General features: G+C 39.4%; 1 protein-coding gene across 2 annotated transcripts in view; it reads right to left on the bottom strand.

The window, feature by feature from the left end:
- Nucleotides 1-927: 927 nt before the first annotated feature.
- Nucleotides 928-12,848, bottom strand: part of CIITA (class II major histocompatibility complex transactivator) — a 28,223-nt gene continuing 16,302 nt past the window's right edge. The window contains exons 8-19 of one of the 2 annotated variants that reach the window (XM_069809939.1): nucleotides 12,342-12,476; nucleotides 12,147-12,203; nucleotides 9,997-10,062; nucleotides 7,829-9,536; nucleotides 7,534-7,707; nucleotides 6,601-6,672; nucleotides 5,222-5,302; nucleotides 3,727-3,819; nucleotides 3,303-3,386; nucleotides 2,397-2,480; nucleotides 1,825-1,908; nucleotides 928-1,174 (exon numbers count right to left, since the gene is read on the bottom strand). In XM_069809939.1, the coding sequence (XP_069666040.1) occupies nucleotides 1,102-1,174; nucleotides 1,825-1,908; nucleotides 2,397-2,480; nucleotides 3,303-3,386; nucleotides 3,727-3,819; nucleotides 5,222-5,302; nucleotides 6,601-6,672; nucleotides 7,534-7,707; nucleotides 7,829-9,536; nucleotides 9,997-10,062; nucleotides 12,147-12,203; nucleotides 12,342-12,476 (2,711 nt within the window). In that variant the 3' untranslated portion in view covers nucleotides 928-1,101. The remainder of the gene's footprint in view (nucleotides 1,175-1,824; nucleotides 1,909-2,396; nucleotides 2,481-3,302; nucleotides 3,387-3,726; nucleotides 3,820-5,221; nucleotides 5,303-6,600; nucleotides 6,673-7,533; nucleotides 7,708-7,828; nucleotides 9,537-9,996; nucleotides 10,063-12,146; nucleotides 12,204-12,341; nucleotides 12,477-12,848) is intronic. The other variant, XM_069809940.1, reaches the window with a different exon arrangement.

Raw genomic sequence — 12,848 nt, 5'->3', positions numbered from 1 at the left:
GTACAAAGCTAGTCTGTGGCGCTGGTATGGCACCTGAGTCTTCCACAACCTGTAGCCTGATCAGTGCCATACATATAGCTCAGTCAACATCTGGTGATTAGGGCACCAAGTGCAAGAGTCACGCAAAAGCTTGGCTCACTGCATGGTTTGGTGAGCCATTGGCAACTGCAGCCATTGCCAGGACCATTCAAGCAACAGCTCAAGCAGCTGGCGTCACTCTGCAATGTGGTTTTGCCATCTGAAAGAAAGCTGGAGGGCATCTGGTGTCTGGTTTGCCTCTGGCTTCTCATTCTTCACTGGGATCATTTCACTGATGCATCCTGCGTAATTTTTCTTAAGAGGAAGCACATGGCAGAAAACAGGGAGCAGAATCCTACACAAAACCCTAACTTCCCATGCCTGCTGCAGCAACTCCAGTCCAGGAGTGTCAAGGCAGTCAGATCCTGGTGATCATCAGCAAACTGTTAGAAAATTGCTAATGCTGCTATTATTTCAAGGATTCTTGAAACTGTGTGGGCAGAATCAATGAAGTAAAAGTGGCTGCCAGTGGCTAAACCACCCAAAACAGACTGAGAACAAGGAAGGTAGGAACCAATGATTTGCTCCGAGTACAGTATAGGCACAGCTTCATAGTGAGACAAGCAGCTGTTGAGGATTTGTATTAAGCAAAGGAAAAGTGAAAGGACTTACTAAAAATCAACACAAAACAATCTCTAAGGAGTACAGAACTCATCTATTATGCATGAGAAGTACACAGAGCTATTTAGTTTTCCACAACAGAAAAGAGAAGGTAAACAGGCCAGCTGCCAGTCACTGAACTGGGCTGAACTAGAAGTCCATTCTTGTTGATGCAGCCCTTGCAGTCTGCTAGGGCTGGTGCCAGGGAGCTGGGGGAGGCCAGGTGAGTGGGGGGGAAAGGGGGCCTGATGTGATATTGATCTGTGCCACTCCAGGGCAGCATCTCCTTACTTAGCCATGTATGCATCGATGCTGTTACTGTGCCTGCTGGCAGTGAAACCAGAATCAACAGCTGCCACAGAAACAACTCTTGTTGTCTCAGGGAGCCAGGGTTTATGTTACCTTTTATGGGATCATCTGAATCTACACACTGATCCTAGAGTCCAGCTGCTGAAGGTGTTCGAGAACTCCGTAGGGAATGGTGGGATTCCACATCCTGTAAGGGCAAATTCAGAAAGGAAAGAGATTTTGAGAAGCGTAATTTGCTTCACAGTTTTTTGGTGTGTTTGGTATGCTTGTGTTTTGTTTTGTTTTTTTAAAGTTGCCTTTCCCTTTTGAATATCATTCTACAAAAGTATTTAAGCTATGGAACAAATGAAAATGCATATTCATTTATAAGAAAGCAGTTCACTCCTCCATAACCTGGCTGACTCTCGTTGTAGGACACACTTACAGTCCCATCTCCGTAACTGTTCTTTAGCTTTCTGTCAAACTCCCTTCCCCTCAATGTGTACTGGCAGCTTCAGTCTAACCTCTAATGATGGCTGCTCATTGTTTATCCTTCAAACACAAGTCCTGCAGCACTGAGTAGGTCAGCTACTCTGGGAAGGTAGAAGATTAACAAAGAGAGGCTCAATGTAAACTATGCTTAAAGCAGGACAAGCTTGCTTGCCTGTGACGACTGGGAATTAATGCAGCTGAAACCAGAGACAAAATTTTTAACATTTCTGTGACTGCTTTTGTATCTTGGTGATGTCTTTTTTTTTGCCTCTTATAAATCTGACAAATACAGAACACAGCTTTAGCATGAATTCTAACTCAATTTACAGAACGAATATACAGCAAACAGCGTATCAAGAGACTTACACTAAGTTCTTTATATGGGGACATTTTCGTAGGCTGTCAGTCAGCTGCTGGGCTCCAACACCAGTTATTTTGTTATACTGAACACTGAGGAAAAAAAAACTTTGTTAATCCAGATCACATCATGTAGCAGTGTAATCAAACATTTCATTCAAAATAAAAACTACTATACGAGCTTATCTGCAGATGGGGGAAGAAAGAAAAAGAAAAAAAACCAAATAGATCCTTGATTCAAAAAACCTGTAATAAAATACTCAAAAGGTCAAATGGGAACTTCATTAAGTTAGTTCATCTGAGGGATTCCTTACTCTATGTACCTGAGGTCTTTCTCCAACTCCCCATGATCCTGTTCTCCCATCTTAAAACCAATTTTTCAGTTTTTATGGTGAACTGCTCCTTAATCCTTTCTAACCACTGACTATCTGGACTCTGCAATAGCACATTTTCCCTGTGAAATTTCCCTGAAATTTTCCTTCTCAATTTCTGTCTCCTCTACCCTGAGCATAGAAGATTTGAATTTTCAGTATCCAAGCAAGTAAGCTTTCGTGGGCCATGTCAAAAGATTTCATACTCACTCTAGCACTCTTAAAGATGCCATCGCAGGAAGAACTTTCGCAAGATTTTCTGCTCCAAAATCACAAATGCTATTATTGTATAAGCTGCAGGAAACCAAACCAGTATAGTCACAGTTGAATAATGGATAATGTAAACAGATTATACATTAGATCAAGGAATTTCCGATATGGTTGGTACACCTTACCTTCCAATTTATCCTTATCTATTTGCATCCTAATCTATTTATTAATTTTTAAAACACAGTTTCATATTTTCTGTATCAAGTAAGGCAAATGGCCACACCCCTTCTTCAGCTAGCACAACTACAGCAAAAAGAGGTCTAGATTCTTAATGAATAATGAGAGCATTTCTGTCTACATTAGATCAAATTAAAAGCCCACAAGAAAATGAAGCTCAAAGATTTGGGGCACAGCATTCAAAAGATTTCCACATGAGCAAATTATTCCAGAATTGCACACCGCGGTTTCTTGCATTCCCTACTGAGACACTTCGTTCAGGCCTATGCCAGGCTTTTAATGAAGTGGGATGGACCATTGGTCCCGTATCAGAAAACACACACCACCTTGTTGCTGGCTTAGGGCTTAGCACTGCACTTAGCAAGCTCTGCATAAGCTTGCAGTAGATCATGGCCCTGGGTCTACACTTGTACAGGGTATTATTCATAAGTGGGTATTATGGATTGGATTTAAAAATCAGTACAGTCCTCATTATATTCCTGAGATATCCTTCTGTATGTCTACACTGGGTCATACATTTCTCTGCTCTTCTCTCTAAAGGCTTTATGCAAGAATGAAGTTAAAAGCTTGGCTGCTGCACAGAGGACATATTTGTTTATGTTCGGTAATTTCTCACAAAGATAGCAAGGTATGTTGTATAAAACAACTGAACAGGATATAACTACTTACCTTAGTGTCTTTAACGAAGACAAGAAAGGAAGAGCTGTAGCTAGCTTCTCCGCACCCACATCTGTTATCTTATTCTGTGATAAGCTATAGCAAGTGAGATCGCTTTGTCAGTTGAGCACATTTATTCTAATTTATTACAATGTGGGGAAAATTAATTTTTGATGTCTTTTTTGTATAACTTGGACAGTCTGTTTAGACCAAATGCAGGGAAAAAGACAAATTACGACCCTTGAAGGGAAATGAGGAATTGCCAGAGGATTAACTTATTTCTCTAATGAACGTACAGATTAAGTATGTCCATAGACTCATTGGCCTTCCATGCCCATGGGTTAGTTGTGCCCATAATTAACACACGGTCCCTTAAGGCTCTAGGTTTAATCTATTACTTTTCATAATTTCTCAGAACTGTTTATCTTGCACTTACTTTAATGTTTCCAGTGATTTCAGGGTTGGAAAGACTTCAGATAGACTCTCTGCTCCTTCATCTCCTATGCCATTTTCACTCAGAGCATCAAGGCTGGGTGACAACAAAGAGAGAATTAGCTTCCCTTTTAATCTAAATTTTTGTGGTTTATTCACCTCAGAGACCACTCTATGTATCTTGAGAAGCTCCCTCCCTGCAGTAGCCTCAATCAGCATCACACAAATTATAGCTTCTCTAATAAGCAGCTTTCTGCTTCCCAAATTTACAGCCTAAGAATTTTTTTTTCCTAGTTGAATGGCTTGACCCATTTCCTTTGATATGCAAGATTATTAAAATGGTTATGAAATAGCTGTGTTCCAGCTATGCTGAAATGAGATTTCCTGTGCACACAGAAATACAGAATGGGCAAAATTGAGCAGATGCTGTAAATCCCTGCCTGAACAGCTCCTTCTCCAGATAGGGAGTATTAGAAATTAAGTTTTTCCTCGTTCAGGTATCCAGATAGTCCCAATTTTAGATACTGGATCCCCTTCTAATCTGACAGACAACACTGGGATATATCAAACTCATTCCAATTTTAGAGCTTTATTGTTTTCCCAAAATATCATGAAAAGGCCAGATACATTACAGACAAATGGCCAATGGGCTGAGCCAGTAAGGCCAAAGGCCCTCTCAAAACCCAGTAATCTCCCCACACAGATGACGGCAGAATATTGACTATTGTTGCTACAATTGTTTCTGGCGTAAAGAAGCTTAAAATTCAGAGACAGCTGGTTTGTCATGGATACAAGAGAATAAATAGTGACTGGAGTTCTTAAAACTCTATTTCTAATACTGCTCCTGCTAAAGGAAGGGACTAAGACTGTGTGAAAATATGTGGGCAGAACAAAACCAGATACTAGATGAGTATGGCTTTTTTATATCTTTTATATGAATCAAATCCACAAAGCTCAATCTCTTACAAGTTCTACCAGAAGTTCAGGATGTTTGTTGACACCGGCACAAATACTGAAGGTAACCCCCAAATTTAACACTGCTTCTGGTTCAGGAGGGATACTGTTCTCTCCTGGGGCAGGCACGACTGTGAGTCCCTCAGAAACCTCACCATGAGGGAGCCTGGGGCTCAGGCATGTTACGGAGCTTGAATGAAGAAATAAGTAATGTGCCGGCAGTGTTGATCAGTGCTGTGGCAGGAAGGGGCAGGACTCAGTGGGGCTCTGTACTAAACCTTTCCCACAAGCTTTTAACCACCGAGGAACACATGGGTAAGTTCGACTGGTATCAAACAAACCACTACCAAGTGTCTTAAAGGAGGATGAAGAGCGCTAGCTTTTAGTCTGCTGTTATACTCTCTGAATGTTTTTGTTGTTCAGTTTGTTCATCAAAGCAAGTAGTCTTGTTGGCAAATAAAATGTTTCTTGAGTACACGAGCTCCTCCGTCATCAAGGGCTGCTGAGGAGCAACATTAGCAAAGTTAATCTTCAGCATTACTCACTCTAAGTGCTGAAGTGATGGAAATGCTGCAAGAATTTCCACAAGTTTTAGGAATCCCTGAAGGCCACATACTGGACCCAGCCTGGAAGAAAATAAATACAGACATGCAGCAGTTTTTTAACATGCTCAGAAACAGCAAAAGTTATGAATTTTTAAGTTCTTGCCCTGCAGCCCCAAATGCAAGCTAGTTTACGCTCCTCAGAAGCAGCCATTCCCTACAATCTGCAGCAAGGATGTCTGCTTTGAAGCCTCCACATGAGGACCCCGCAAGGCTAAAGTCAGACAGAGCAGAGCTGCTTGCACAGAAGCAGCGGTACAAGCATTTGCCACTTTGTTGTTACTCTTTACAAGACTCATTTCACTCGTTTTAGATTCCTGTATTTCTGTTCTTTTTCAGTTTTTTTTCAGGTTTTTCATTTTAAGTATTATAGTCTTGATAACTGAGATGAAAAAAATACTTCCCCCCCACCTCCCCCCACTACTGGCAATTCAGACTAACTTAAGATCACATTTCACTGCAGCTTAAAGCATAAATTGAACTTTAATATTCCAGCTACAAGGATTTGTCCCTCAGATGCTAACCTCTGATTTGGAGTTTCCCTGGTATCAGAAGAACTTCAGCCTAGTTAAAGGGATCGGAATTTTAACCAAGAATTTAAAATAAAGGGAAAGTAGGAGAGGAAACGAGAAGAGAAAGCAGCATAACATCAGAAGTGGGACCAAGCATAGCAGTTCTAGAGTAGGTCGGATGTGAAGAGCAGGAAACAGGTGAAGACCTGATAAGAGTTCTCCATCGCACTGGTGCAATTTCTGCCCAAACTAATTCACATGCTATGGCAGCATATTTTAAGCAATAGAATAGCCTTGGAGGCTGCTTACAGTTTGGGGGAAAAAAGCAACATTGCTACACCTGATTTTTAAAGTCAGTGTTTCCAAGTCAATCTTCCTTCTTCCAGGGAAATGGTGCTAAATATTTTATTTGTGAGGCATTCTCTGACCTTATTCTCTCATGGCCTAAGCTCTGATAGGGAAGAAAATTACATCAGAAGACTCAGATAGAAAAGTTGAGCATTTCCCAGGTAGTTAGATCACCATCAAGTTATTTTATACCCTGTGGCACAGGATCTACATCTGGTGATAAGGAGCTAACCTGCAATATAATCAAACAAAATTGATAGAACCATGTTGATCTGTATCACTACAGGAGCCAGAAATGATAGGTTTTGAGTTTCGGTCATAACTTAATAAATCTAGTTGAGAAAAGCAAAGTAGCAATAAATGGGGTTTACTTAATGCTTTACCATAACTTAACTATATCCATGACTCTTCCAGTCTTAAATGTAATCATGTATCAACCAACAGAGAGGAAAATTCACTTACGCAAATTCTAGCTTTCTGAGGTTTTTGATGGCAGGAATTTCATAGCTGCTGCAACCAGATGCATCTTGCACACTAAATAAATCACAGTAGAAACAGAGTGTGATAAATATTTTAGCAACCAAAACAGTCCTTTAAAAATAATTTCTTAGTAAACTTTCACAGGAAATAAACCACTGCTGCATTAACTGAGGAAGCAGGAAACTGCAGAATAACTTCTGCTCCAACCTTTCTTCACTCAATTCATTTCAACCTGATAATTGCCTTTCATAGTGCAGTCGTTTGTTCTTTTTCCAATGAAATTGAAAAGTACATTCTTCTAAATCAAGTATTTTCTGTCAAACATGAAACTTATTTTGTGTATATTTTAATCAAAATACTCTGCCCGTGTTAAAATGGAAGTAACTATTTTTACTTAAAAAACCCAACCAAAATACTTTATTTATGCATGCTTTTAATTGCAACCAATCCCGTAGGCACATCATGAGCAGGGATGAAACACAGGGTTTATAAATCACATAACACAAGTTTTTAGCTCCTGAGCTAAAGGACTGACTCAGGTCCTTTGTGACCGGTACAAAACCAGCCTTCATTTATGGCCCAGGTGCTACGCAGCCCAAGTTATGTAACTGAAAGCAATTGGAAGATGGCACACTCAGAGATTAAAAAGAAATCTGAAGAAAAAAAAAGACAGCTGGCTTTTTTATTGGCAGTTTTGATAAATATTCTCCAAGGTGCTGTCATTGCTCCTCCCTGCCGTGACAACCACCACACCTCAGGTTAGGAGAACACTCTGAGACAATACAAGAGCTTGCACTGCCTACTTACTTCTCCGTTGGACAAGCAGAGGAGTCCATTCTCCAGCACTGTCAGTGAACACCCATTTTCCTAAATCACTAGTATATTAAGAGGATTTTTGATCATAAACAAGCCTACCAATTGATCATCTTCTCCTGCATCTCTACAAGGTCTGAAAGGTCAGTGATGTCCTTCATTGTCTTTGCCTTAAAGGGATCAAGAACAAATTTCTCTATTGATGCTCTCAGCAGTTCATAGTCTTTTGTCTGTTCTAAAGATTTCCAGAGCTTGACTGTATCACTGAGGGAGGCCCTGTGAAGTGACAAAACATGGGAAATCAACATATCAACAGATATGACTGCTGTTGTTGCATGAAAGTGTCATCTGCATGCAGTCCTATGAATGACATTACTATGTACAAAAAATGACCAACCTGAATGATGCCACATTCTTTAGACCAGCCAAGTCTTTTAGCCCTTGCATGTCAATGCTGCTGTTTCGCAAATCCAAGGAAAACTCTTTTCTTGACTTTTTTAAAATAGAGCGCAGTACATGGACATCAGGTGGTGTAAGAACTATGCCCAGAAAAGACAGGTCTGGCTTAAGCCTTAAGGCCACATGCTGCAAAAGATAATTGCTTTGTGTTTCATAAATACAATGTAAAAGCTCAAGTAACCTCTCCGGACAGAGCTCATTTATCTGCAGCCTTCTAATATATTTCAAAAGTGTTTTCTGCTTCTTGGTTGATTGTTTTACATCCTTATTTGAAAGGGAACAGAAGTAGGGATCATCCTGGAGGAACAACAATCCGGCCAAAAATCGAGGTACTAAGTCTAACCAGTTATAAGGTTTTTTCTTCTTGGATGGAAAAGACAAGTACTTTGTTAGACTCTTATCCTTGATGTCTTCTGCTAACATAAGGTGAAGTGCACCCAAGAAATTCTGAATGACAAAATCAGAGAATGTGCTCCCAAATTCCTCTTCTCCACTATCTGAATGTCTGGGGAATGCAAATGGCAGGAAAAATCCATATTTCAGAGCAAACTCTTTAACTTCCTTAGAAGGAAGAAGATCACTTTTCATGGCACTTTGGTGCTTTTCTCCAAGATACCAGGCTATACGGGCTAGCGTAGCAAGACTCTCTTGATTTTGCACGGCTGTAACATCTGTTTGCATAGGTATTATCTTTTGCTGAACAAACTTCAGGAAGACTGTAGTAAGAGTTGAAGGAAGGCTTTCATCTCCCATTTCCAGTACTGTCTCACAGAGAAAACAAACAAATCTACACATAACAGGGCTGTAACAATGACTGAACAAGTACTCACACTCTTTGATTAACTTCAGTGCATTATCACAGTAGGGTAATCCTTCGAAGTATTTGGTTATGTACAATTCTCTCTGCTGAGGGGAAAATCCTACTATTTCAATAGTCTTATCCACTTTGGACACATACTGGTACACCTTGTCCTTTGGTCTTGCTGTAAGTAATAAAGTACAACCATTGAGTATCTTTTTTTGGATGAGTCCTGAAAGCAGCTCCTTTATACTGCACAAGTCTTCTTCAGGCTGGCTGGCCGAGCAACGAGGAGAATTGTCATGATCATGCAACCCTTCAAAACCATCAAAAACCAGAAGGACTTTAGCAGGATTTTGCAATAGATACTCAAAGATCTCTTTGCTTCCCTCTTGAGGTTTTATAAAAAATTCAACAAGCAGATCCTTCAGGCTGTATCGCCTCTCAGGCAAGCTTATTTGTTTGCAGTCAAACCAAAATACAAATTCAAATTGAGGAAACTCTCCATTGGACCAATCCTGGCAGATCTTCTGAACAAGAATGCTTTTGCCCATTCCTGCTTTTCCCAGCACCACAATCACTTTAGTGTCTAAGTATTTACCTTCCAGGATTTGAAATATTTGGCTTCTGTTAAGGACTGCCTTTTCCTTCCCTTGCAGACTGCAAGTTACCAGCTCCTTTTCCATTGCTTTTACACTATTCTTCCCAGTCTTGGTTTCAGTTTGGCTTTGAACAAGTGTCCCATCAATAAACAGGTGATCAAGAGTTACTTCACGCTCCATGGCCACAGATTTGCACACGTCTCGGAAATAATCCTTAAGTGATGTACAGAAAGTTTCCACTGGCTCTAGAGAAATAAAAAGCACACACAAACTGAAGAAATCAGTCCACACATTACAACATTGCTTCATGGTGGTTTAAGTACATAATTGTAATATGGTCAAAATACATCAGTTCCCATAAAGCATGTAGGTCTGGATTTATCCCATGCAACTACAGGTGCTTAAATTAGGAGTGCAGGCACAATAGACACTTTTAGACCTATAAACTGAATAATTTTGGAGGTATCTACACATATGATAAAATCGACTAAGTACACTGACCTTCTAAGTAGGTACTACAGCTAGATAACTAAAGGTAGATAAGTCTAACATCTTAAAAACAGAAATCGTGCTCAGACACTCAGAACAGCTTCACAAATTGTTGAATGACAACTCCTACAACAAGTAGCTTTTCTGTATGGAAAGAAACAGAAAAATTAGCCAAAAAACACTGTAAGTTTTTAAGTTCAAGAGATCTAAACTCACTTGGTCTTTTGAATGGTTCTTCAGAAGGAATTATGGGAACTTGGACTTCTTTGAACATTTCTAAACCTGAAGAAACCAAACAATATATTTGAGGAAGACACCCAGATAGTCATGAATTCAGCTTTACTAATTTTAACAATAAGACTAATGCTATTTTTCATAATGATATTATGTATCATCCAGAGAAAGAAATATTTTATTTTACAAGGGAAAGGAAAAAAAATCCTCACAAAAGTATAATGCAGCTGACATGAACTGTTGCAGGCAGTATGACACCAAAACAGATGACAGCTGTTCTGACAGTTGTATGAAGCAGAAGACCTATCATAGCAAGGCAACATCCACTGTTCTTTTCAAATATCACTGTTTTGCATAAATTCATGTTCACACATAGGACATCTTTATTTCACCAAAAGCAATAGCTTCCTTTTGTTACTCTACACTTTGTAACCAAACATTAAGGATGAAAGTCACAGAGAAGGGACTACTGGTAACAGAATTTACCCCTTACTCTTCCTGACAAAGTACTGTCACTGTCCAATTTTCTTTCTTTTTGCCTGTTTGTTTTCAAACTACTGCAGACTTTTGCCCTTGGTCAGATGAGCAGTGTCTGCCATACAAAGCAATGGGGAATTTTTCAGAGAAAGCGTATTTTCTACGGACTGGTAATGACAGAGTATCAGTTTTGACAAAACTTTTGGTACAAAAAGCTTTGCAGACACAGGACAGAATTTAAATTGACCGTTACAAACCCAACCTCGTAGTAACCACATTCAGCAGAGATGTGGGAAAAAACCCCAAAACAAAACAGGTTAATCTCCCTAGATTTGTACAAATGTATTTATTACCATAATATTTGGTTCATCTTGATGTAGAATGTGGTTAAAAAATTACGAATCTTAAAGTTTCAGAGATCTGGAAATCAATTCCTAGCCTGCATGCCAGCAACAGATGGAATGGTTAGAGTTGAGCTGCTTCTAGCATGGAAGCACCCATAGACTTCTAATAAGCAAGTCTTTGTCCAGTGAAAGAATATGCTTGCTATAGAGATAGTTCTCCTTGTAGAAGAAAAAATAACTTAAAATACGAATAAAGAGGGGACATGCCTGTTTTCAGGCAAGTGTCTAGTTTTGGTTTACTATTTATTTTATTAAATAAAAACAACAGAATGGAAAAACAAGAAAAGCTGTAATGAGACATTTAGATGGGAAGCAGCATTGGTCAAAACAATCAGGTGTTAATGAATTTTAAAAAAGGAAAAGAGACTGGCTTGGTAGCTTATGTGCTGATTTTCCTGCTACATTTGGAGTTCTGAGGTTTGTGACATACATAAGTTGTGCTGCTGTAAATCAGTTGGAATTATTAGTATTGTGTATTCACATAAACAGTATATATAATTTACAAATACTTCCCCAAACCTAGGGGTATTTGCCTATTAATCCTCACTTGAAAATTTTGCTATTTTGGGTAGTTAGCCGCCAGAGGGCAACAAAACACTCATACTAAACTGCAAGCAGCTGTAATCGCCAGGGTACACAGAGATCAGAAACTAAATAACCACTGAAATCAAACTCCATGTTCTAACAGATCTCTGAGGGCTGGAAGAAAAGTGTCTGAGGAACCACAGGTGGGTCTGTTATACCCTGACCAAGGCTCTGATTTCTTTATAAGCCTTTCTGTATATTAGGCTTCTGTATTGTGTAGTTAAATAACTTGTCATCATTTTGGTTTTGGGGCTTCCATGTGAGCTGACTGCAGTCTGGCTTCCAGCACCAAGCATTTAAGATGCTCAGGCCGTGCCAGTACCAGCACAACTTCCACTTCTGATGGTGCTCAAGCACACTGGGCTTTTGTGTTGTTTTAACTAGACAAGAAGACTTCTTCCAGAAACTGGACTTCATAGCAAACACAGCGGATTAGCTGCTAATACATAGCACCTGTAGCTCTACAACCCCTTATCTGCTCTGTATTTTGGACTAGACTAAGCAGCCAGTGATCAATACAAAGAAGGAAATGCCATTAATTTTTATTTTCCTTAATAAGGTCAATATGAGTAAAGCCTGGAGGGGAGCATTGTCTTTGGGTAGAAGCAATATGCTCCCTCTCCCAATCCAAAGTACTGTATATATAAAAATTCTTTTTCTACTTACCACATAAACTAACTGGAAAACTTGGGGATATCAGCGTTTCCATGGAAGAAGTTAGCACTGACAAGAAACAAATGACAGTTTTCAGCCTATCATAGCTATCAGTAACTGAAATGAGGGAATTTAGTACTTTATTGACAGCATTGATTTTCCAGTACTTTCTGCCTATTTATGTGGATAAAATGTTACTGCTCTTACCTGGATATATTATAACATCAGATGTGCCATTTCCAAGAACAAGTATCTGCTGAGGAGGATCTGCAAAGCCTGTATTCTCTTGGTTCCCTTTCATGCCAACAGGTAGGCACTCTGGAATCAAAGGTGCTGAAGATTCTGAAATGAGTGCAGAACAATGCCTCTTCTGTTTTTAAAGTCTCCTGGTTTCTAAAGGTTTCTAAGAAAGAAAAAGCTTTCTAAAAGCTACTTATCCTTTCTGGCAGCTTCTGGGCAAATATTCCCAGTAGACAGTTTATGAACCACAATTCATAGGATCACATGAGGTCCATAGAACCCATTGAACAAAAACTCTTAAAAGGTACAATGAATGTGAAATACAAGGGATTACCCAGCTTTTAGTGACTACTGATTTTCAATAGTCTAAAGAGAAATTCTATTAACCATAAGGAAAAGTGCTTAAGGCAAAGTCTGTAAATGTATGGACCAGAGATCCAGAAGAGAGAAAATGTGTAAACATTATGCATCTGA

Source organism: Haliaeetus albicilla, chromosome 22, assembly GCF_947461875.1.
Source record: "Haliaeetus albicilla chromosome 22, bHalAlb1.1, whole genome shotgun sequence".
Classification (NCBI taxonomy): domain Eukaryota; kingdom Metazoa; phylum Chordata; class Aves; order Accipitriformes; family Accipitridae; genus Haliaeetus; species Haliaeetus albicilla.
This window is presented reverse-complemented; position numbering and strand designations above follow the sequence as displayed.